General features: G+C 36.8%; 1 protein-coding gene across 6 annotated transcripts in view; it reads left to right on the top strand.

The window, feature by feature from the left end:
* MELK (maternal embryonic leucine zipper kinase) overlaps positions 1–25,607 on the top strand; it is a 76,307-nt gene that overhangs the window by 15,057 nt on the left and 35,643 nt on the right. For all 6 annotated transcript variants that reach the window (XM_063082250.1, XM_063082249.1, XM_063082248.1 and 3 more), the window contains 2 exons: positions 472–564; positions 5,042–5,140. In XM_063082250.1, the coding sequence (XP_062938320.1) occupies positions 472–564; positions 5,042–5,140 (192 nt within the window). The remainder of the gene's footprint in view (positions 1–471; positions 565–5,041; positions 5,141–25,607) is intronic.

Here is a 25,607-nt window from a genome sequence, read left to right as displayed (position 1 = left end):
ACTCTATACAAGTATTGGGCACCTGTGGGCGGGCAGAAGAGCATGAGCAGATTTCTCATTTTAACAGATGTGGAAACTAAGGTAGTGATTTATCTTATAATTGAGTCTAGAAAACAGACTCTCAAAGCACTGTTCTACGTACCATATTGCTTTCTTCCGTATAAGGGAAAAGAAGCTTTTCTGTATTTGTAAAGATTTGACATTGGAGATAGGGACCAGTAAAGAAATAATCTTTTTTCCTTAAGTACTTGGGGGCGGGAAGGCATGGGTACTTGGATGTTTGCTAGGCTTATTATGTAGAGGATATCTAGGGGAGTATGAACCTGACCTGACTGGGCTAAGGGGAAAAAGATGTTGTTTGTGCCAGGTTGTAGTGGTGTTGGAAATCCAGAGAAATGGAGAATGTTTATCAAGGTTAAAGTCTTTTAAGGGCTGTAATTAGTAAATGTTTCATTTTTATCTTATTGGCAGGGTAACAAGGATTACCATCTACAGACATGTTGTGGGAGTCTTGCTTATGCAGCACCTGAATTAATACAAGGCAAATCATATCTTGGGTCAGAGGTAATAATTTATTGATTAATTCAATATATAACCAACATACATTTATCGTTCACCTGTAGTGAGGCAAGCACTGTGCATTGGGGTAAGAAATAATCTTGTTAATCAAAGATTATTTGGACAGTGAGATATGTAAGCTAATAAATGGGATGAATAACTTGCAATAAATAAAATAATACATAATACACACTTATGAATCAGGGATATATTTCTGGTGTCCTTGTTGTGGTTGCTTTTGTATTAAACAGTATCATAGTTTGGATTGGTTAGTCCAGCTGGGTAGATCACAAGGCCACGGTTGTAGGCTCAGTTTTCTGAGGTGCTGGTTAGCACAGAGAAAACCTGTACTTTGTCCATAGCCAACTCTCTGAGGCTGGCAGTCCTGTGTAGGACTACAGACTCGAAAGACCTGGGCTTTGACTGCTTTACATTTTATACCTGAAGCTACTCAGCTCCTCCCATTCTCTGGAGTACTAGTTTTGCTGATTAAGGTTAAAAAAAGTTTTAGTTGTCAAAAGCTTAGGAAGTGCAGGGTTGAGCAGGTTTCTTATTTCAGGACATCTCCATATCTTTAATATGTTCTTGTACAATGTGATCCTTTGAGAGGGACCATCACAGATAGCAGCTGGCCCTGATTTTATTTTCTTACAGAATCCACTTTTCAAGTGGAGTTCTTTTGGAACTAGTGTTATGTGGGAGAAACTTTGAGAAATACCAGGTTACTGAATTCGTAACATGAGGAGACGAGAACTCACTTATTTTGAGTTATTTTTTATTTTGCTATAGTCTCAGAGAATAGTGCAAAAGTAAAATGAAGAACTTAGGTGTATCTTTTATTAAGAGTCACAGTTGTTTATATTTTTCCCTATTTGCTTTATCATTCTCTCTGTTTCTGTATATGCATATTATTTCGGGGGAGAACCATTTGAGAGTAAGCTGGATATATTATACCTCTTTATCACCAAAACTTCTGATATATTTCCTAAAAACAAGGACCATTTCTTTTATAACCACACTTTAGTTATCAAAATCACAGAATTTAATATTGATACAACTTATTTAATCGACAGTCCATATTCAAATGGTGTTAATTGTACCAATAGTGTCCTTTATAGCTTTATTTCACCCTAGTCTGAGATTCAGTCCAGGATCACACATTGCATTCAGTTATTGTGTGCCTTTCGTTCTTTTTAATTTGGAAGACTTCCTTAGGCTTTTAAATTTTTTTGACCTTGACATTTTTGAGGAAGCCAGTTATTTTTTAGAATGTCAATCAATTTGAATTTATTTGACGCTTCCTTATTAGATTCAGGTTGTGCATTTTTGGCAGATATACCACAGAAATGATGTTGTGGTCTTCTCAGTGTGTCATAGGAAAGGGAACAAACTTTTACTTTGCATTTATTATAGTCCTGGATTAATGTTAGATACTTTTTATTTTTAATTGTGGTAAAATACTCATAACAAAATTTACCATCTTAACCATTTTTAAGTGTACAGTTCAGTAGTGAAGTACATTCACATTGTTGTATAACCAATCTCCAGAGCTTTTTCATCTTGCAAAACTGAAACTATACCCATGAAACAATAACCTCCCATTCCTGCCTACCCCCTACCCCTGGTAGCTACCCTTTTCTACTTTCTGTCTCTTTGAATTTGACTATTTTAGGTACCTCATATAAATAGTATTATACAATATTTTTCTTCTTGTGACTAGCTTATTTCCTTTAGCATAATATCCTCAATGTTCATTCATGTTGTAGCATGTGTCAGATTTTCCCTTAAGTCTGAATAATATTCCATTGTATGTATGTGCCACATTTTGTTTATTCACTTATCTGTCAATGGACACTTGGGTTGCTTCCACCTTTTGGCTATTGTGAATAATGCTGCTAGGAACATTGGTGTACAGATCTCTTTGATACTGCTTTCCACTCTTTTGGATGTATAGCCATATATAGCCAGAAGTGGAATTGCTAGGTCCTATGGTAATTCTATTTTTAACTTTTTTTTAATTTACCTAGAGGAAATAAATTTATTTCAAAAAATGTGTAACCTACAAAGACTAAATCACGAAGAAATAAAAAATCTGCACAGACTTAGAACCAGAAAGGAATATAAATCAGTAATGAAATATTCCTAAATAGAAAAAAAATCACAGGCCTAGATTGCTTCACTGGAGACTTCCATCAAACATTTAGAGAAAAATGAACATTAATCCTTCTTAAGCCCTTTAAATATTGAATATGAGTGAATACTTCCAAACCTATTCTATGAGGCCAGCACCACCATGGCAACAAAATCAAACAAAGACACAATTAAAGAAAACTATATACCAGTATCCCTGATGAATAATGATGCAGACTCCTCAACAGAACACCAGCAAGCAGTATATTTAACTTTTGAGGAACCTCCAGACTGTTTTCCATAGTGGCTATATCATTTCACAATCCCACTAACATGCTAGATACTTTTATAATTTCATTTAAGCCTCACAAAAATCCTATAATGTGAACCCTATTGCCTCGTTTCATTAGGTAAAGAAGATGAAGAAACCGAGGCTCAGAAATTAGGTGCCTTTGCAAGGTGACACAGTGGGTAACTACTGGTCAAGGTTTGAACTGAGTGAGTTACTCTTTCCACTGTTCCATCCAGTCTCCCAAAAGGAGTGATAATCATATGCCTAATCCCAAGATTCCTAGAGGTGATGTGGCTCTGCTGGTTTGAATGTATCAGGGTTTTTCCTTGGTGATCTTTTCTTATCCTTATCAGTTTGACTTTTCCATCGTTCTAAGACAGTGCCTTAAGGACAGTGTAATGAGGAATTAATTATCTGGGGCACTTGCTAAAGGATGTAGAGCTCAGGGCTGTACCATCAGAGATTTTGGTTTTGTTTCTAAGGTGGGGCTTTAAGAATCTTTATTTTAAAATAAGCACTTCACTTGATTCTGATGCTCATGGTCCAGATCATGCTTTAAGGACGTATTCCATGTTAAATATCTATAGCATTTTCAGTAAATTCTCACAGAAATGGTTTCAAACCCATCTTCCCTCAATTATTTTTTTCTTACTTGGCAATTGGTAGCTTATGGATTTGCTTTGGTTTGTAATTTTAGTTGATTAATTTATTCTCATATCTAATTCAAAACAGTGACGTGAAGGTGCTTTGATGAGTTAAGTGAAGACCACTTTTTCTGCTTTCTTCTCTCTAGTAGGCTTTGATAGATTTCTATGGGGATATTACTATTATTCTCTGCATCTTTTTGTTTAACCCCAGACATAATCTCTTTGTTGACCTCTTATGGTATTTGAGGAGGCCATGTCAGCTCACTCTTTCCTGTGCAGCCTCTTTACTTTGAATTTAACACCCTGGTCATGAGTGCCATGTCATCACCTCAATTTAGAGATTAAATATTTGACATTTCTGAGGGATGAATGGTTGGTTTTTGACCACCTGCAACTTGGAGCAAAAATCAGGTGTTTGTTTGAAAGCTAATTGTTTACTTGAGGCGTCATAGTAGAGTCCTGATAATTTGATGTGATTCATCGGACAGGACTAGGAGTTAGATTTGGATTACCCAGTATAGGTACCACCTAGATGTGTTATACTGCTCAAATTATTTTACCCCCCCCCCTTTTTTTAATGCTGTCCTTCTTACTTCTTAAAACTTTCTTGAGGCAAACAGGCTGGCTACCTCAGTTGGTTAGAGTATGGTGCTGATAACACCAAGGCCTGGGATTTGATTCCTGTACTGGCCAGCAAAAAAAAAAAAAAAAATTCCTAAGGCTCAAATGAGGGTGGGAGCTGTGACTTCTCAGTAAATGATTAAGGTCAAATACTGCTTGAATAAATAGCTACTGCTTAGGACTCATGGGATGCATGGATATTCACATATAAAGGTTAAGCTCCTTTCTAGGATTTTGAGATTTGTAGGGCTATTTGTGTTGGCAGGCTAATTTCTAGCCTGTATATTTGAAAAGTCAATCATTGAACTTTATTAAAGTTTGTCCACATAGAGAGCAGCTTAGTCACATTTGCAGATAATCAGTAAATTTTAAAACTTGTTTTGACATCCTCATGACTGTTTACATAATCCTTACATGTAACCTAAACCTGGAGTAGAACTGTAGAATTGACTTTCAGAATCAGAGATCTGACCTCATCTCCTTATCACACCCAAACCAACGCAGCCAAGTGGAAATTATCTTCTATTACATGTTAAGAGTCCAGCTAAAGGGAAGTGCACTGAGTTGGATATCAGGAAGCCTTCCTGGGTGGCCTGCTATTGACTGAGTAACTCTGGACAAGCTTTCCTTTCTGAGCTTCAGGTTCCCAGACTGTAGAATGAGCAGGTTGAATTGGATGATCTCTGAGCTCTTTTCCAGCTTTCTGAAGATTCTATGGTTCTATTAAGCGTCCTGCCATTCTGAAATATGTTGTAAATTTCTTTTTTGAGTGATTTTTTTCCCCCTCCCTCAGGCAGATGTTTGGAGCATGGGCATCCTTTTATATGTACTTATGTGTGGATTTCTACCATTTGATGATGATAATGTCATGGCTTTGTACAAGAAGATTATGGTGAGTATTATAAGGCATAGAATTTCAATGAAAAAGTTTCCTATGCTGCATACTGTATGCTTCCATTTATAAAGATACAAAAACAGGCAAAAGTAATCTATGCTATTCGAAGTCAAGATAGAATGGTTAAGGGAAGAGGTGGGAGCTTCTGTTCTGTTTCTTGATCTGGGTGCTGGTTACACTTATATATTAAGTTTTTGAGAACTTATCAAGGTGTAACCTTATGATATGTGTATTTCTATATTATACTTTTTCAATAAAAAACATAACAAAACAAAAAAACCCCATAAACTATTCTTTGTTTTAGGCTGCCCCAAAATCGAGGTAAGTAAACATGCAAGATGGTTTTCCTGGTACGAGTTTTTGTTTTGTATCCTGAAATGATACCTTAGTAAATTGTTAAGTCACATTTTCCTAGTTACGGTAAAATAAGAAAGCACCGACCCCCCCCTTTCTCTTTTTTGAAAGGTAAAAATTTGGCTTTAAGGTATAATAAAAACACAAGAATATTGTAAGCTTTGTTAAAATCGTGTATCAGAGACAGAAAGTAGATTAGTGGTTGCTTGTGGTTGGGGAAGGGTGACTGCTAATAGGTGTGGGTTTTCTTTTTGGATGATGAAAACTTTCTGGAATTAGATAGTGGTGGTGATTGCACAACTTTGTGAAGATACTAAAATCCACTGAATTGTACATTTTAAAAGAATGGATTTTATGGCTTGTGAATTATATTCAGTTAAAAAAATGAGAAAAAAAATATAGCAAGGAAAATAGCAAAAATTTTTAATAAAAGAGTTAATATTCAAAGCAAGCTAACAAAAGAAGACATATGAAGAGGAAGAAAGAGCATTGTATTGTGTCCCATAGCAAACCAAGGTCAGACCAAAGATCTATGAAACTTGATCATTGTCCACAAGGGCCTGATTTCTTGTTGGAGACAGCTGTAAGGCTATTTAAAAAGGTCAAAAGGTGAGGAATACCATATTATAAGGAAATATAAATGAAATTAATGTAGGAGTGGGAGTGGGATCTGGGAGGAAGTCATAGAGGAAGTGATATTTGAGCAGGGCTTAAAAAAATGGGTAGAAGTGTTTCAGAAAGGGATGTGGGTGAGAGCATTCCTGGTAGAATAGACAGTATGAACAGAGGCATAGAGATAGGAGAAACAGGGAGAGGAATGGTCAGAAGTTTTATGTGGCACTGGGTCTCTAAGACCTTTAGGTATGGAGGCTCCCTTAATCAACTCTCAATTCTGGGAAATAGCACACAAATTGAAAGCAGTAGTCCTAGTTGGCTTGTTGCCCACCCTGTAGAACATCAAGTATAAAGGTGCTGAGTTCAATCTTCAAGTTTTATTTGACTTAATAGTTTTTCCTATATCCCACCCTGAATATCCTTTAAAATTGATTCCCAAACTACAGAGAGTAGCTTTGAGAAGAGAATTGCAATAGTTCCAATTCCTTGATGGTCAAGGATCTCTAATTCTGCAGGGTCTAAGAGAACTAGTGTTATCAGTAGCTGTTACCACTGCTTTGGGGGGCTGTGTGTGTGCATGCTTCTCTTTGGGAAGAGGAGGTAGATGGAAAAGTGGGCTGGAGGCTGGCCTCTTAGAGCCTGCAGGTGTAGTCAAGACAGTCTACATTTCCTCCCATCCCTCCTCAAGCCTCTTCTAAGCTTTGCGGGGTAGCAGTTGTTTCTTTGGCTCCTGCTTGCTGACTGTGGCAGCAGTTCCTGACTACATAGAGCTACACCTCACTGGTCAACAACAGGATACACAGGAGAGTAGTGCTAGGATTACTTTGTAGTTTCAGCTTCAGTCAATGGAAGTGGAGGCTTGATCTTTGGGCAGCTCAGTAACATTTTTCCAGTTATAGGTTTTTTTTTTGTTTTTTGTTTTGAAATTGAAAAAGAAAAATTTTATTAACTCACCTAAAAATAAAACTTGCTATTAAGCTTACGTACTATTGCTTATAGAGTACTTACAGAACTATCTCACCTCAGTGTTTCTTTGCTGAAAAAGTAGAAATCATAGATCCATATTAAAAAATAAGGCCCTGATAAACACAATATATCTATTACTTTTGCAACATTTTTTTCATGTTGTAAATATTTTAAAGCATTATCAGGCTTTCTGTATTACATTTACAGAATTTCACCAAAGTGTCAGTTTTCACAAGAAGTAAAAGTATTGGTTAAAATTTAAAAACTTATTGTACTTTTAAAACTAGGAGGTTTTCAATCCAGTGTGCACTCGTACATGTCTTTATCAGTGTATGAACCAACTGAATGCTTTTCCACATCTCTTACATTTAGCATTTTTAGCCAGTATGAGGTTTTTCATGCTGTCAGAAGGAACTGGAACGATTGAAGGCTTTACCACATTTTTTATGTTCATGGGGTTTCTCCCCAGTGTGAGTCCTTTCATGACTTTGAAATGAACTGGGACAGTCAAAGTCTGTCCCACACAGCTTAGATTTATAAGGTCCATCTCCATTGTGTGCTATCATGTGTCTTCAAACACCTGTCAGAGAATCGAAGGGTCTCCCACATTCCTTACATTCATAGGGTTTCTCTCGAGGAACTCGAAAGGAGTGAAGATACGTAAAGGTTTTCCAATGTTGCTTATGTTTATATAGTTTCTCTCTATACTCCTGATTTTCACATGGTTTGTGTCCAGTGTGAGATAGATGTGCCTATTAAGGGATGAATACACATACAGAGTTTTTCACCCAAACTACATTCACATAGTTTTACTGCAAAAGATTTTTTTTCATTCAGATTAAGATTTGGATTCTGGCTGAAGGTTTGTTCACAGTGATGATTTTCCTTACTTTCACTGACATTCTCTGCAATATGATTGCTTACCTTAGATTTCCAGTAGGATTTTTGTACTGATGCTCAATGTTCTGCGCTTCATATATTTTTCCTATAGAAACCATGACATCTCTGTAGAGTTTCTTCTGGGAAGGATCCAGCATAGCCCACTCCTCCAGGGTGAAGTTGACAGCCACATACTCAAACGTTACTGAGCCCATTTCCCAGCTTCCGGCTGTCCCTGCATCCTCCCTAAGTCTCAGCGGCCAGCGCAGGTCACACAGCGATGGCGGCAGGGCGCTTCAGCCTCTGGTAACGGCGCAGACTCCAAACTGAGCACAGCGGGCACCAGAAACAAAGAGGCCAAGTTACAGTTTTAAAAGCTATTAGGTTGACCTTTTGAATTCTCTTCCCTTTTTTTGCTACTCTTTTTTGTAAAGTGGAGCTGATTCTTGTTATTTTTTTTTTTCTGGTGGCTGGCCGGTACGGGGATCCGAACCTGTGAGCTTGGTGTTGCAGGGTTGCGCCCTAACCAACTGAGCTAACAGGCCAGCTTCCTGTTTCTCGTTATGAAAAAAAATTTTAGTATTATAAGCTACTAGGATGTTTTACCCCATTCGTTTTTTGAGAACTCCATGGCAAAGAAATAAGCTGACAGATTTCTCCAAACTGAACTAGAATTGAAGTTGCTAGCTAGTATGGCACAGAATCTTAGACCTTCCAGGATTCTAGAAGGACAGTGTGGGGACACACAATCATAGAATTTCACTGTTGAAAAGGATCTTGCAAATCATATTTTCTAACACTTCCTTCTTATTTTATATTTAAATCATCACTAAAACATCTCTAGCCTTGGCTAGGTCTTGTCATCTCTCACAGGATGGGGGAAGCCTTAGTTAATGATCTTAGAGCAGTGGTTCATAACCCTGGCTGCACATTAGAATCACTTGGGGCACTTTAAAAAATATTGGTTTCAGGGCTGGCCAGTTCACTTGGGAGAGTGTGGTGCTGATAATACCAAGGTCAAGTGTTTGGATTCCTACATTGCCCAGTCCCGTCCCCTGTCCCCCCCCCCCCCCCCCCCCCGCGCATGCAAATCGGTTTCCACCCCCAGAACAATTAGATCAGAATCTCATTGGTATTTTTAGAATCCAGGATCTCTACTTTCTGTGGACTTTGGTGAATTACTTAGTCTTTCTGTATCTTAGTTTCTTCATCTGTAAAATGGGTAGAATGGTAATATTTACAGCATAGAGTTGTGAGGATTAAATTAGTTAATTTATGGAAAGCATTTTGAATAGTGCTCAATAAGTGAGCTATTATTATTAACATACATTTCTAAATTCGGGTTGCTAATATTTTGTCCAGTACTTAAAATCTCTTTTTTTGGAAATATCTTTCTTTCTTTGATTTTGGTCTTGTGGTTTTTATTAGCCCCTATAAAGTTAATTGGGGAATATTCTTCCTTTTACTGTTTTTTTGTGGGAGAGTTTAAGATTAGAATTATCTGTTCCTTGAATGTTTCATGGAATGTGCTTGTAAGTCCATCTCCACCTGTGTGTTCTTTATGGGAAGATTTTTAAGTAATGTGTAAGTCAGATCAAATTACTTTATTTGAAATTCTCCAGTGGCTTCCTTCCCATGTCATTCAAGTATAAGCCAGAGTGCCCTATGGGCTGTGAGCCTTATCCCTTGTGCTCTGGCCTCCCGTTACCTCACAGCCCTCATCACTTGCTACTCCCTCTCCTCATTGCCCACTCACGTTCTCCTTCTTGTTTGTTTTTTTCTCCTGTTTCTTGAACATGCCAAGCATGCACCTGCCTCAGCCATTTGGACTCACCCTTTCACCTAAAATGGTTTTCTTCCAGATAGGTTCTTTGTTCCTTCCCTTCCTTCAGGTCTCTGTTCAAATGTTCTCTAATAAGAAAGACAATCATTCATTTGTTCATTTGTTCATTTATTTATTCATTCAACGTTCTTTCACCTTAGGGAGCATTTAAATACTTACTGAATGCCTCATCTGTGCCAAGCCCTTTACTAAGTGCTTGGGATAGATCCGTGCATAAAACAGATGGAAGATCCCTACACTTATGGAGTTTATATTCTAGTAGTGGGATAGTAAAAGACAATAAGCATTATAAATAAGCAAATTATATTAAATGATGACTTGCTTTAGGAAAAAGAAAAAAATTGGCCAGAGTAAAGAGGTAGCAGGAGTACAGAAGAGGGTGTATGGAAGAAGGGGAGGGCAGGTTGTGTTGTTAAATATTAGGTACGGTGGTCATGGAAGTGAGATTTGAGTAAAACTTGAAGGAGTGAGAGTGTTTGTCAACTGGACAACTGGAGGAGAATGTTTCAGATAGAGGAAACAGAGCAAAGGCCAGTAGGTGCTAGCTTGCCTCGTATAATCAAGGAAGGGCAAGAGGGCTAGTGCAGCTGGAGTGGAGTAAATGAGGAGAGTAGTAGGAAATGAAGTCTTGGGAAGAGGAGATCAGATTGCCTTAGGCTTTGTAGGATGTCACAAGGACTTCGGCATTTTCTCTAAGTGAAATGGGGAGCCATTGGAGGGTTTTGAGCAGAGGAGTGATATGATTCGATTTAGTTTTTTAGCCAGATCACACTGGCTGCTGTGTGGAGATAGACTGAAGGGAATGAAGAGGTGAACCAGGGTGACTGGTTAGGAGAATATTGAAGTGATTCAGATAAGAGATGGTGGCAGTGGAGGTGGTGAGAAGTGGATGGATTCTGGATGTCTTCTTAAAAAAATTATTTTTATATTAACATAAAGTAAAGTTGACGGTTTTTTTTGGTATACAGATCTATGAATTTTAACACATGTATAGATTCGTGTAACCACCACTACAGGCAGGATATAGAATAGTCTGCATGTGTTTTGAAGGTGTAGCTAGCATAATTTGCTGATGGATTGGATGAAGGGAGTAACCTGAGCAACTAGAAAGTTGGCACTGCCATCAGCTGAGATGGGAAGACTCCCAGTGAAGCAGGGATGATCAAGAATTCAGTTTTGGACATAAAGAATGTGTCCATTTTGTCTAATTTTTCAAATATGGTAGCATAAGGTTGTTTATTTACCCAGCCATAAAGTTCATTCCCTAGGGGCAATCAGTGTTATCACATAATTATCAGATTTTTGTGTATTTTTTTCAGAGCTTAGTCTATGCATATGTAAGAATTTATGTATTTTATCTCTTTATGTTACCCCCTTCCCAGTTTTTTTTTTTTTTTTACACAGATGGCAGCATATTATAAACTCTGTTCTGCATCTTGTTTTCTTCCCTTAACAGTATGTCTTGGAAATCATACTGCTTCATATCCAGCTCAGAGCCTCTTCATTCTTTTTAATGACTGCATAGAATTGCAGTGTATGCATGTCCCGTAATTATTTAACAGTCCTAGGTTCATGGGCATTTAAGTGATTTCCAATGGTCATTTTGCACATTGAATATAAATGTAAGAAAATTCTTCGAAGCAGAGTAGCTAGGTCAAAGGGTATGTGAATTAGTAATTTTGATAGATATTGCCAAATTGCTTCCCAGTGAAGTTCTGTTGGGTTATGCAACTGCCAGCAATAGCATGATAATGCCTATTTCTTCATACTCGCACTGATATGGTTTATCACCTTTTTTGGTCATTATGTTTAAGATAACTTTTTTTTTTTTCTGCCATGCAGGATTTAAAATTTTTATTTAGTCAAATTTATCAACCTTTTATTGTTGTATTTGGAGAGGCTTTCCAACTTAGATTAGGGATTATTCCCCCTGCAAATTACCTGAAGTTATGGCTATTCTGTGATGCTGAATAAGAATAAGAGGGGCTATCAGTATAACTGGGGCTAGGATTGACATCTTTCTGTGAACATTCAACTTCCTAAAGATACTTGACCTCTTTTTAATGAGTATTTGGGGATTGCAGTAAGATATTATGCCATAAAGAGTGAGTAGAATCATTTTATCTGGCTAAAGTTTTGAATACTCTCCTTAACATAAAAAAATCTCATAAAGATGTATGACTGAGTAGTCTGACTTCCATATATCCCTTGGATATACATCCAGTAAAAAATGAAGTTCTGTATGGATTTCCTAACTACAAACTTTGCTTTTAGAATAATTATATATCTTGTTTATAGTGATGATTATGCAGGGCTATAATCTTTGATTTATGGTGTTAAAATGATGTAATTCAAATGTAAGAGGTACGCTTTGCAGGAAGGCATGCATTTAGCTCTTCCAATTAATATCCAGGCATTAGGGGCAAGGCAAAAAGAAGAGAGGGGCTAGAGTGGGGAGACCATATCTCTTTTCTTATCCTACAGGAAAGTACTAGCTAATTTGTTAAGAAATCATTCCTGCCAACCCTGACTCTTGAGTAAATAGCCTGATGCACATTCCCATGGATGTGTATGTAGCTAGGAGTCTGTTGCAGCTTAACTTTTTCCTTTATAGAATGCTAAAAAGGCAAGGAGAGTTAGTTAAAACCATCATCAGTCTTCTTGGCTAGGTGATATAGAGCAGGGCTTGCCAAACTATGGCCTGTGAAACAAATCTGGCCTACCACCCATTTGTTTAAATAGAATTTTAGTGGAACACAGCCATACCTATTTGTTTATGTATTGTCATGGCTGCTTTCCCACAACATTGGTGGAGTTGAGTAGTTTTGATAGAAATGATATGACCCACAAAACCAAAAATATTTAGTATCGTTTCTTTACAGGAAGTTTGCTGACCCCAGGTATAGAGTTAGTGATCTGTAGTAGAGTGATCTTCCCCAAAAGCCTACCTACTCCTTTCCTAGAACATCAGCCTGAAAAGCCCAGACTTGTAGTTTATCAAGCAAGAGACGCATTCAGTTAATTTTTTTTAATACTGAAAAACAGTGTATAATAGAAAGTTAAAACAATACTAAAGAGTATACAGTAAAAAAAGCCTCTTCCTACCCAACTTTTTCTTTTCTTCCACAGAGGCAAATTTCTTCTATATGTTTGTAGGAATTATCAGTGTTTACACAAATCTTTATGTGTGTATATTCTTTGGGATTATATAATCCACAAAATTAATGGACTTTGTTTTTGTTCCCTCCTTTTTAAATTTCATGCTTTACCTTTTTTTTTTTTTTTTTTTTGGCAGCTGGCAGGTATGGGGATCTGAACCCTTGACCTTGGTGTTACCACACCATGCTCTAACTGAGCTAACCAGCCTAAGGCTTTACTTTGAAGATTGTTTCATATTGGGGGCCGAGCCCGTGGCGCACTCGGGAGAGTGCAGCGCTGGGAGCGCAGCGACAATCCCGCTGCGGGTTCGGATCCTATATAGGAATGGTCGGTGCACTCACTGGTTGAGTGCTGGTCACGAAAACAGCAAAAAAAAAAAAAAAAAAGATTGTTTCATATTGGTATATAGCAGCATGTATAGGTTTTGATTTTTTCTTTTTTAATGGCTGTATGGTATTTCATTGTGAAATTTCTTTTATTCTGTTTGTGTATATAATTTTTAAAAATTAATTTTTACTTACACAAGTAGTACATAAAAACATTGTCTATAAAGAATTAAAACATTACAAATAAATAAAGTTCTTTTGACCACTACTTTATCTATCTGGCCTCCATCCTGCAACCTTCACATAACTACTTTTGACACTTTGGTTCTTCCAGATCTTTTATTTGTATTTACGTGTGTATAATTGTACCCATAGAGTATATGTAGTAGTATTTTACATTTTTTCTTAACATAAATGGTATCACATTTTTTATATATATATACATATATATATATATAGTATTATTCTGTATCTTCCTTTCTTTCCTCACCAGTATATATATGTACCATGAAACATATAACTCATTTTTGTAAATAGTATAGGTATATCACAGTTTATCTATCCATTCCCTTGTTGAAAATTTTAGGTTATTTTCTAGTTTTTTCACTACTGTAAGTGATGCTGAGTGAGCATCCCTGGACATACTGCCTTGGACTACGTACTAAGTAGTAGAATTGCTGAATCATAGGGTATGACATTCAGAATATTAACAAATATTGTCAAATTGTGCTCCATCATTGTTTTTCAAATTGTACTCCCAGCAACAGTACATGAGGGTGTTTGTTTCCCTATACTTTCTCCAATATTATTTATAAAAATTTTGGATGTTGGCCAGTTGAGTAGGTAAAAAAATGGAATCTGATGTTTTAATTAATATACCTTTAATAATTAGATTTTGAACTTATTTTAAGTGTTTATATGTTTGTTTGTTTTTTTCCTGTGAATGCCAGATCATGGTATTATTTTTCTCTAAGGTTATTGATCTTTTTCTTATTAAATTGTAGGAAAGCTTCTATATTAAGGAATAATAATAATTGTCATTTTTTGAGTGTTTACTGTGTGCCATGTGTTGCTATACGCACTCTACATAGATTAACTCATTAATCCTCATGATAGTCCAGTAAGTAGGTACTATTATCCCCATTTTAAAGATGACGAAAATGAAGCAGAGAGAGGGAAAGTAATTGGCCTAAAGTCATCCAATTAGTTATTGGCAGAAATGGAGTATGAAGTCAGGTAGTCTGGATTCAGAGCCTGTATTCCTAACTATCATGCTACAGAGCATCTCGGGGACATTAACACTTTGTCCTGTGTGTTGCAATCTATATATTTAGGGTTTTTTCCTAGTACTTTACATTTTTAAATACTAATTCTTTAACCAACCATCAGTTAATTTTGGTACAAGAAGTGGTAGAGACCCAGCATTTTGCTTTTTAATAAACTTAAAAAAGAAATAGATTTAGATTTTAGAAAAGTTGCAGAGAGTTTCTATTTACCCTTCACTCAATTTTCTCTAAATACATCTAACATTACTATGGTACCTTTGTCACAACTAAGGAACCAGTATTGGTAGTATGAACTAAACTCTGTACTAACTTGAATTTCACTAGTTTTCCCCTAATGTCCTTTTTCTATTCCAGGATCCTTCTAGCATATCATATTACATTTTATAATCATGTCTCCTTAGTCTTCTCTGACCTGTGATAGTTTCTAGGGATCTAGTATTATTTTTTCTCAGCTGGTTAGCTGGTTGTCTCAGTACTATTTATTCAATAACTCATTATTTTCCCAATTATTTGAAATGATGGTTTTATTATATACTAAACCCCTAAATTTACACATTTTTTGGAGGGCTCCTTATTTCATTGCAATTGTTTATTTATTTTTGCCTATTCTTGTCTTATACCTAATTGTTTTAAATATTATGCCTTTATAATACAATTTATTTAATGTCTGATAGAATTGGCCTCCTCTTTTATTCTGTTTTTCCCCTACAATTTTCCTGGCTGTTCTACTATGATTGTTTTTCCCTGCTTTACTTTCTAAATGTAATGTTTGGAAAACTAACGGGTCCATAATTTGTTGGAATAAAGTCTATTCCATTTTAAGAAGGGATGGTTTGGTAGCATATCTGTAGTGCTGATAATGGTGAATGAATGAGCTAGGGTTGGAGACCTGGCCTTGGGTGTTATTCTGGGTTTTGTGACGTTCAACCTCCCCATCAAGGGTGCGTATTCTCATAGCATAGTAACACAGTGCTGTTTACTACGTGATTGTTTTACTTCTTAATTCTTTGTGGTCTTATGGGTCTTATTAGTGTTTTATTTTAGAAAATATTGTTTTTAAATTATAGTACATTTTTATAATGGAAGTCTACTGCCATAAAAATGAAGAGTGAGCTCTTTAAATATTGATAATGAAATGATATCCAAGATATATTATTAAGTGAAAAAGCAAAGTATAAGTACAGTGTTATACTGTTATTTTTATTAAAAAAAAAAAGGAAGTGGAGGTATGTTTATATTATTTGCTCACTTGTGAAAGGAAATACCAGCAGTTGGTAATTGCTGTTCCCTCTGTGGAGGAAAATTGGAGGAGAGGGATGGAAGAGAGACTTCATTCTATGCCGCTTTGTAACTCTTAAATTTTGAATCGTGAAAAGGTTTTACTTCTTACTTGCCTAAATTGCTCTGGCTAGAACTTCCATTACTATGTTGAACAAAGATGGACAAAATGGGCATCCTTGTTTTGGTCCTGTTCTTAAAGGAAAAGCTTTCATTTTTCACCATTGAATGTGATGTTAGCTGTGTGTTTTTCATGTATGGCTTTTATTATGTTGAGGTAGTTTCCTCCTATTCCTAGTTTGTTGAATGCTTTTATCGTGAAAGGGTACTGAATTTTGTCAAATACTTTTTCTGTGTTAGTTTAGATGATCATGTGGTTTTTCCTTCATTTTGTTAATGTGGTGTATTACATTGACTGATTTTAGTATGTTGAACTATCCTTGCATTCCAGGAATAAATCTCTCTTGAATATGCTGTTGAATTTGGTTTGCTCATGTTGTTTCTTTAAAAAGTAGAATGATGAAGTTTTCAGTGAGTTTTGAACCCCCAAAACTGATGTGGAAAGTGGAGGGAGATTCCTTCTGCAGGTGAGGCCAAAGTCTGTCAGTAGGTATACAGAAATAGAGTCCTATGTTTGAGTTGTGCTGAAATCTCTTCTGTCTAGAGCATCTGCATCAGTCTTTTTGTTGTTGAATTTTTCTGCTTTTCCCCTACCTCCTTCATTTTTCTTTTCTTCTTGGGAATAGAGATTTCTGAAGTGTGTATGTTGCATATCTTTGTGGCCTTGCACATGGTTGCTCAGAAAAAAATGTTTGCTGGCATGCATATTTTCATTGTATTGTAACAAAAGTAGTATTTAACATTCATCAGCTTTTGTTATTTGTCAGGCTGTGTTCTAAGCGAGGCAGTTGCTATTATTGTCCCCCCGCTTACAGATGAGGAAACTAAGGGGCAGAGACCTTAAAAGTCTTCTAGCTAGTAAGTAGCAGAGCTGGGATTTGAACCCAGGTAGTCAAGCTCAGGACTCATTCTCATAACTACCATGAGATATTGTTTCTAAAGACCCCGTAGTTGTTAGTCTCATGAGAATCATAGATGCCTAGAAAAGTAACCCTATCCCAAACTTTTTGTGTCCATGAGCTTAGAAGTATTCCTAGACATATTGTCTTTTCAGATTTACCAAGGCTACAAGTTAGCCCTCCTAATAAATGTTAGGTATTTTTGTGTATCAGCTTTTCCCACTCACTTTAGGTGTCACCCCATAAGGGCACTTACTGGTCCTTGTTTCCTTCATCAGTAACATTAGGGCATTGCAATAATCAATCATTTCCAAGGTCCATTTTAGCTCTGCATAGCTATAAGTTTGGTGACTTCTGTTTGCTAACATTCAGTTTTTCTTGTTTGTTTCAGCCTAGCATTCTCTTCTGTCGAAATTTTCAATCTTGATTCTGCACTCATGTAAAAACAGCTGTCCCTGCCAGCAATGTGCCACTTGCACATTTCTTAAATATCTTTAATCTGAGGTGTTGATTTAAAAACTGAATAAGAGCTGGCCCGTGGCTCACTTGGGAGAGTGTGGCGCTGATAACACCAAGGCCAACGGTTCAGATCCCTATATAGGGATGGCCAGTTAGCTCACTTGGGAGAGCATGGTGCTGATAACACAAAGTCAAGGGTTAAGATCCCCTTACCGGTCATCTCTTAAAAAAAATAAAAGTAAAAATAAAAACTGAATAGATGGGGAAGAGGAGGTGGGGAAAGAGTGGTCAGTGAATACAAAATGGTAGAGATTGGGAGACTTATTCCAGTGTTCTATAGCAATGAAGGGTGACTACAGTCAACAAATTACTGTATAACTTCAGGTAGCTAATTGAGAGGATTTTGAATGTTTCTAACACAAAGAGGTGACAAATACCTGATGGATATGCTAAATACCTTGATATGATCATTGTACACTGTATAAATGTACCCAAATATCACACTGTACTCCATAATTATATACAATTATCATGGGTGAATCAAGAAAAAATAAAGAAAAAAAATAAAAGAGATAATAGTATAGTTCTTACCAGAGGCAAGGAAGGGAAGGGGAAAGGGGAAGAAGTTGGTAAATGGGTACAAAGTTTTAGAGTTATAGTTAGAATAGGAAGAATAAATTCTGGTGCTCTAGAGTGACTGTAGCTAATAATATTGTGTTGTATATTTCAAGATAGCCAGAAAAGAGGATCTGGAATGTTATCACCACAAAGAAATGATAAATGTTTAGGTGATAGATATACTAATTATTATGATTGGATCATTATACAGTGTATGCATGTATTGAAACAACAGACTGTACCCAATAAAAGTGTACAGTGAAAAACATAAATAAAAAATTTAAAAACATAAATAAGAACTGAATAGAATAGGACCACTCCTAAGTTTGTGGGTATTGGTGTTTAGTCTGTATTAGTTTTATCTACAAAGATAAGTGACTGTTAATACTCTATCGAAATTCAAGTACATTATGCCCATGGTATTCCTAGTTTACTGATTTTACTCTAAACTTTGCTGTAGTTTTACCTATCTGGACCTTAAACCTCTATGCTATTTGTTTGTTTTCATTTGCTATTACTGCAAGTTTACATTCGTATGGCAGCCATGGAATTAATGCTATTAATTATTAATGTTTCATCAATAAAAGGTGAGTATACCAAAATACATACTTCAGTGTTCTCTACTTTTATTTATTTGAATGTACTAGCGGATCCTAGTTTAATCATTTGGGGAGGGAGCTCACCTTAAAATAACACAGAAGTTTAATAGTAGATATTAGATCCAAGTTCTGATATTTTTGGCAAATCAAATATATTTGCAGTGGAATGAATGTGGTAGAAAACATTCTAATTCTTGCTCAGTAGAGATTTGGCCTTCCTAATTAATATTATTTACTAATACTGTATATTCTTTGTTTCTCCTACTCTGAATTTCATTTTTTAGTTTTTCATGTATTTGCAAGTTGAAAATTGATTCAAATTAGGACTTTTATGCATTATTGTGGAATTTAATTTCACACATTATAGATTTTGGAATTTATTGTAATCTTGGCTCAGAACTATTGTTCCGAGTCACAGTGTAATACAGTCTGCTGGTTGAATCTAATTAAGGTGTCGTATCACTTGCATGCAGTATGTATCTTTGCCTAGAATGTTCTAAAATTCCTCACTTGGGAATAACACTTCCCTCATTTCTTGGTTTGATTGAAAAGCCCAGCAATATTTGACACACTGTATGTAGCTCTTGTTTAAGAGGCAGATTTCGTTTATCTTTTGCATTTGTTGACTATTTTAACCAAAATGCTCAACTGCAATTTCTAGCATGATTACTGATAGATTGAGTATTAATCTTATTAATGTCACCTATATTCATTTGCCATCCCTGCATTCAAAGACAAGCATGACTGTACTCCAGTTCTGGTATACAAATATTAGGGAAGTATAAATAATTTAGTAAGTGAAAGTTGAATAGCTTGAAAGTAAAATTGCTTTTTAACAATTATAATTTATAATTTTAAAGAAAATGAGCAAGAAAATGAGCAAGTTGTCTCTATGAGATTATATTTTTACAATTACAGAGTTGACTACAGTACAATGATTATGTGTTGGAGAGATTGCTTGCCTTTCTTAGAACCATGTAAAAAATAACATTTTCAAGCCCGCTAAAATTCCCAAGATTATCTTGCTTAGCTCACAGATCTTTTTTCCCCCTCCTACTTGGACTTCTCCCGCTATTACCTGTTTCTTGCTCTCATTTGCAAGGTAATTATTCCTCAAATAAACAAACAAGAATTCTCCAACAAATGAGCAGAAACAAGAGTTAAGGGGCACAGCCCTGGTTGACACAGGGCCTTTTGTGGAGATGCTCTTCTTCAGCAGAATTGTTTCTCTCAAGGTCTTCTGTTTGATTTTTGGATATATATTTTATTGTCCCTTGGTATCTGCGGGAGATTGGTTCCAGGACCTCTGCAGATACCAGAATCCGTGAATGCTGAAGTCTCTTATATAAAATGGTGTAGTATTGGCATATAACTTATACACATCCACCAGAATACTTTAAACCATCTCTAGATTACATGTAACACCTAATACATTGTAAATGCTATGTAAATAGTTGTTATACTGTATTTGAAAACTTTGTATTTTTTTTTTTAATTATTATTTTCCCTGAATATTTTTGACCTATACTTGTTTGAATCTGCAGATGTGGAGGGCCGACTGTACTTAAATAAGTAGCCTTTCTCTGTCTACTTGTAGGCTTCCTTGAACCTTCCAGCACAGCACAATAGAAAAAGTACTGTATCTCTTTTCTGGTCCTATTCTAACCCTTTTTTGCTCTGTTCAGTGTTTCTCAAATTTAGCACTATTGATATTTTGGACCAGATTGCTCTTCGTTGTGGGGGGCTGTCCTGTGCATTATAAGATGTTTAGCAGCATCCATGGCCTTTATCCAGTAGATGCCAGTCGTAGCCCCCAAGCTGTGACAATCAAAAATGTCTGCAGACATTGCCAGATGCTCTCTGTGGGACAAAACACCCTGGGTTGAGAACCATTGCTTTATAACGTTGAACATAATATTGAGGTATTTATTTAATCTTCCTGGATATTTAATTTCCTCATTTGTGTAATGTGGTTAATAATCCCTGTCTCCTGCACAGGATGAAATATATGTATAAATGTTTTGTGCATTTTAAAGTACTGTGTACAGATAAGAGACTGGGTTAAGCCTGGCAGCAGAACTGAGCTCTGAACTCTATTTCTGCCAGTATTTCAGTGTAGAGAATGAAGCTGAGAATGTTAGGGCATGGTGATGAGTCAGTCACAGGTCTCATGACTTGCTTGTGGATGCTGCTCTACAGAGTTGTTCTGTCCTGACAGGGAAAGTGAGTGGGTACATTTCAGGATGTGACACAAGCAGGGCTTGACTAGATGGTGTTCCTTACCAGGCAATCCTGAGATTCCGAGGCAGCTGCAGTGGGGCACAGCTCCATTGGAAGGCATGTGACATTCCTTGGAATGGCTTTAGCCTTTCTTACTATACTGAGTATTTAGCACTCTGGATACATGTTTTTTGACCTACGTTCCTTCATGTTCCACTACTTTTTTGAGTATCACTATCTCTGTTTCCTATTTATTTCGGATTCAACAAATATTTATTGTCTCTTACGTACAAGGCATTGTGCTGAGTACTTTCACATACATTCTCTTTTATTCCTTTTATAATCCTATAAGTGGCATTAATTATTTTACAGATGTAGTAGTGGCAGCAGCAGCAGTAGTAGAAACTAATATTTACTGAGTTCTTACTATGTGCCTGGCACTGCACTAAGTGCTTTATATGAATTAAATCATTGAATCCTACCAACAATTCTATGGAGTAGGTACTATTATACATTTTATAGATCAGGAAACTGAGGCATAGTAAGGTTAAATAGCTTGTCCAAGGTCATACAACTAGTAAGTGGTAGATCTTCTATTTTAAACCTAGGCAATTTTGTCTTCAGAGACTACTCTCTTAGGAAACAGAGTCAGAGAGATTAAATAACTTGTACAAGTTCATGGAGCTAATAAGAGGCAGAATGGGGATTGAAACCTAATGTATGACTCCAATCCATTGCTGTGTGCAATATGCCAAACACCATACTTCTCAGTCACTTGTTCTCTCTCCTTTCTGGATAAGCTTACGTCCGTGGTGCTAATTTATAGCAAAGCACAGGCGATCTATTAAAAGATACTCCATGAATTCAAAATGGGATGATAGAAAGGGGTGATAAAAAGAGGCAAATAGGAACTTGGAGTCAGTCTGGTGGAGCCCTCTTTATTCAGTACTTTGGTCTGAATATTTTTACATCTGGGTTCTGTAGAGATGCCTACTTTTAGTTGAATACTTTTGTTTTGGATGGTAGTTTCTGAATTTAAAGGCATAATACTTCTTTTATTATGATAGGTCTGATTATGGGCCTCTTACCTGTGTGTTGGTGCAGACCATGTGTTGGAGCAGACCAGAAAGTGCTTGAGACCTGGAACTAGACTTATCCTTGGGGTGGGCAGATGCTGGTGGGAGAGACGTAATGTGAAGAAGTTAAACTCTTCTAGGTGGTATATGAGTTTCCTAGGGTCGTTGTAACAAAGTACAGTACAGTGGTGGCTTAAAACACCATAAATTTATTCTTCCACAGTTCTGGAGGTTAGAAGTCCAAAATCAAGGTGTTATCAGGGCCATGCGTTCTCTGAATTCTCTAAGGGAAAATCCTTCTTTGTTGCTTCTCAGTTTCTGTCAGTGGTTGGCATGCCTTGGCTTGTAGCTGCATCTCTGCAGTCTCTGTCTTCACATAGCCTTCTCTCCTGTGTGTCTGTGTGTCTGTGGCAAAATTTCCCTCTTCTTTTAAGGATACCAGTCACATACAAGTTAGGGCCCATGCTAATCCACTATGACCTCATCTTTACTTGATTACATCTGCAAAAGGCCCCGTTTCCAAATAAGATGCATTCACAGTTCCAAATGGACATGAATTTGGGGGGAACACTATTCAACCCAGTACAGACTGTCTCTGAGAGTAAGCAGCAAATGGCTCTACAAACTGCACAAGGGAAGACCCACCAAGGTACATGGAGATCTTGACCAGTGAGTGAAGCATGACTGAGGACACTCTAGAAACAGGTTGTGATGAGATACTCAGGTAGGCCACGACCATTTGATCAGCAGGTAGGAGGGTCCTTGTCCCAGGCTGGTCATTACTCTGTATGGGACTCTGGCAAGAATAACCTAAAAAGTTTGAAAGACCAGGCAAATGGAGAGTTTGCCAAGAAAGAGAAAAAGGCAAGTCCCCACAATTTGAAAATGAGGGTCTTTGGTCTTAGGAATAAAGGAAAGCTCAGATATGAGAGTGGATCAAACTAGGTCAGGGCCAGTCATGCGGCTACTGTGATTAACTGTTGAGTCCCAGAGAGTTGGTCGAAGCATCTAACAATCCCTCCTTCCTAGGGATGGGCATGGAGCTCAGGCAGCACTGAACCTTCAGGTTGGGGTTCAGTTGGCCGTAGATGAGGGACAGTAGGGAGAAGTGAAGTGGAGGCTTCATTACTATAATTCAGAAGCAAACTTTGTCAGTTCTGACTTGGGCAAATGTTAAGGCCCCCTGCCAAGATGTAAATAATAGTGGGCTCTCTGGGTAATATCAAGTGCTTTAGATAAAGGGTGAATGAAAAATTTAATAATATTAAATGTCATTTGTGAAATGAAAGCTCTTGCCCTCTCTAGGAAACACTTTGTACGTCAGTATGTCTGTACATCAGAGAGATTGAGTTGTTTTGAGCTTGACACTTTTTTTTAAAAAATTCATTGGTTGATAATGCTTCTATGGGACTTTGATTACTTCTTTAACATGATTAAGATTTAGCCTGCCTACATAATCAAAATGTAGTCTTAGGACTCTGAGTGACCCATACCTGTTCATTTTCTCCCTCACCTTTAAGCTGTACTGACATCTGTAAGATTATATCCCCTAGACAGTTCCTAAGAACAGAGAACAGAGAATGCCAATGCTAGTTCTAGTCAATGGCTTCTCCACCTACCTGCCTCCACCCTTTTAACCTCATTCAGTTACTGTTGGCTTTTTCTTCTTTGTTGTCTTTTTTTTTTTTTCGGTGCTTGTTCTTGTCTCCCTAGACTTATATTTCTAACCTAGGATCCTTATTCGGTGCATTTTGCCTTTTATTAGTTTTGGAGACCATCTGGAGTTTGCCATAGGCTAGGTCCTTAGTTCCCAATTGTATCATAAACAATTCTGTGATGAATGTTACCATTCATAAGTTTTTGTATCCCAAATTATTTGCTTAGGATAAATTGCTAGAAGTGAAATTGCTGGATCAAGGATATGCAGTTTTGAATGCTTTTTATTCATATTTCCAAATTACTCTTCATAAAAGTTTGTACTCTCTAATTGTATATATAAGCACTCTTGTTCTTGAACTATTACTGAGGCTGGATAATTTTTTTTTTAAGTTAATTAGTCTGATAACTAACAGTATCATATTTTGTTTAAATTAATTTTTATTTCTAGATTCGCTGAACATATTTTCATGTTTACTGGCCATTTTAAAAGTTGTTTTTTGGGAATTACCTATGAATATTCTTTGCCTATTTTCTTTTGGAATGTATACCTTTTATCCCATTACTTCATTTTTTCAACAAATGTTAATTGAGCACCTGTTATATAGGGCCAGACACTGTTCTAGATGAACAAAATAGATAAAAATCCCTGTAATTAAGGAGCTTATATTTGAATGCAGTGAGGCAGAAAGTAAATAAATAATTTATAACATGACAAGTGGTGATAGGACTGTAAAGAAATTAGGTGTGAAAGGGAGGTAGAGAATGATCATGAGGGGTGCTTTGTTATAAAGGTGGTCAAGGGAGGCTTTACTACTACTGGTATTTAAGTGGAGACCTGAAGAAGATTAAAACACAAGCTCTTCTGATATCCGGAAAAAGCATTATAGGTGGAGGAAACAACGAGTGCAAAGGCCCTAAGGCAGGACTGTGTTTCACATGTGGCTGTAGTTTGTAAGTGAGAGGAGAGTTAGAAGGTGGGTTTGAGAGATAGCAAGGAAGGAGTTGGGTGGATGTGGAGCCACAGACCGTTCAGGGCCTTAGAGCGAGGGTAAGGAATTTGGATTTTATTCTGAGCAAGATGGGGAACTGTGAGAAAGTTTTGCATAGTGAAGTGGTATGACTTGACCTAATGTTTTAAAAGAACTTGGTGGTAGGGAGTGGAGACTAAACTTTGGGGGACAGTGGTGGAATCAAGAAGACCAGTTAGGAACCTACTGCAATATGCCAGATGAGTGGCTTGGGTGAGGTTGATGGTGGTGGAGGTAGTAATGAGTGGTTCTGGATATATTTTGAACATAGAGCCAGTAGATGTTGTTGATGAATTGGATGTGGGGTGTGAGAGAAAGAGGAGTTAAAGACGACTCCAAGATTTTTGGCCTGAGCAACTGGTAGAATGCAGTTGCCACTTACTGAGATGGGAAGAAATATGGAAAAAACAGGTTTGGGGTTAGTGGTGGTGACATCTTAACAATTTGTGAGAACATTTCATGTGATTAAGTATTTAGGAATCTTTTGTCGTTTAAGTAGAAAATATTTTTTCCCAATTTGCTGTACAGAAATGTCACATTTTTATTTTGACATATATTAGTCCACAGTTTTTGTCTTTGCTGTGATGTCTAGAAAGATTCCAAAAATAATCACCTATTTTTTTTTAAGTACTCTAATGGTGCTGTATTTTCATTTAATCTGTGTGGAATTAATTTTGGTGTATACTATGAATTACAATTTATTCTTAATTTTTCTCAAATAACCTGTTATCTTAGCATTATTAAATAATTTGGCCTCTGTTGTGAGAAATTATTGTGTCATTTCCTTGGAATTAGGAAAGAGGTGGTATGTGGCAGGTTGTATAAAGAGGTATTCTTTCACATTTTAGTGTTTAGCGAGTCCCTGGTCTTGTCCTTGGTTGATGACTTGATGACTTGACCATGATTACTGAGTATACTAGGTTGTAAACATTTGTCTTCTGAATCTCTTCCACTCCCTCCCAAAAGGTACCTGTCTTGGAAAGTGGCTTCCATCAGTTTCCCTCAACGATTGTGAATTCTGTCTTGTGGATGATAATGTGAACTGTCTTTAACCACAGCCTATGTCCTGCCACTAAAAAT

The sequence above is a fragment of the Cynocephalus volans genome, chromosome 17 (genome assembly GCF_027409185.1).
Source record: "Cynocephalus volans isolate mCynVol1 chromosome 17, mCynVol1.pri, whole genome shotgun sequence".
NCBI classification, from domain to species: Eukaryota; Metazoa; Chordata; class Mammalia; order Dermoptera; family Cynocephalidae; genus Cynocephalus; species Cynocephalus volans.
The sequence above is the reverse complement of the archived record's forward strand: the minus strand, read 5'-3'. Positions and strand labels throughout refer to the sequence as shown.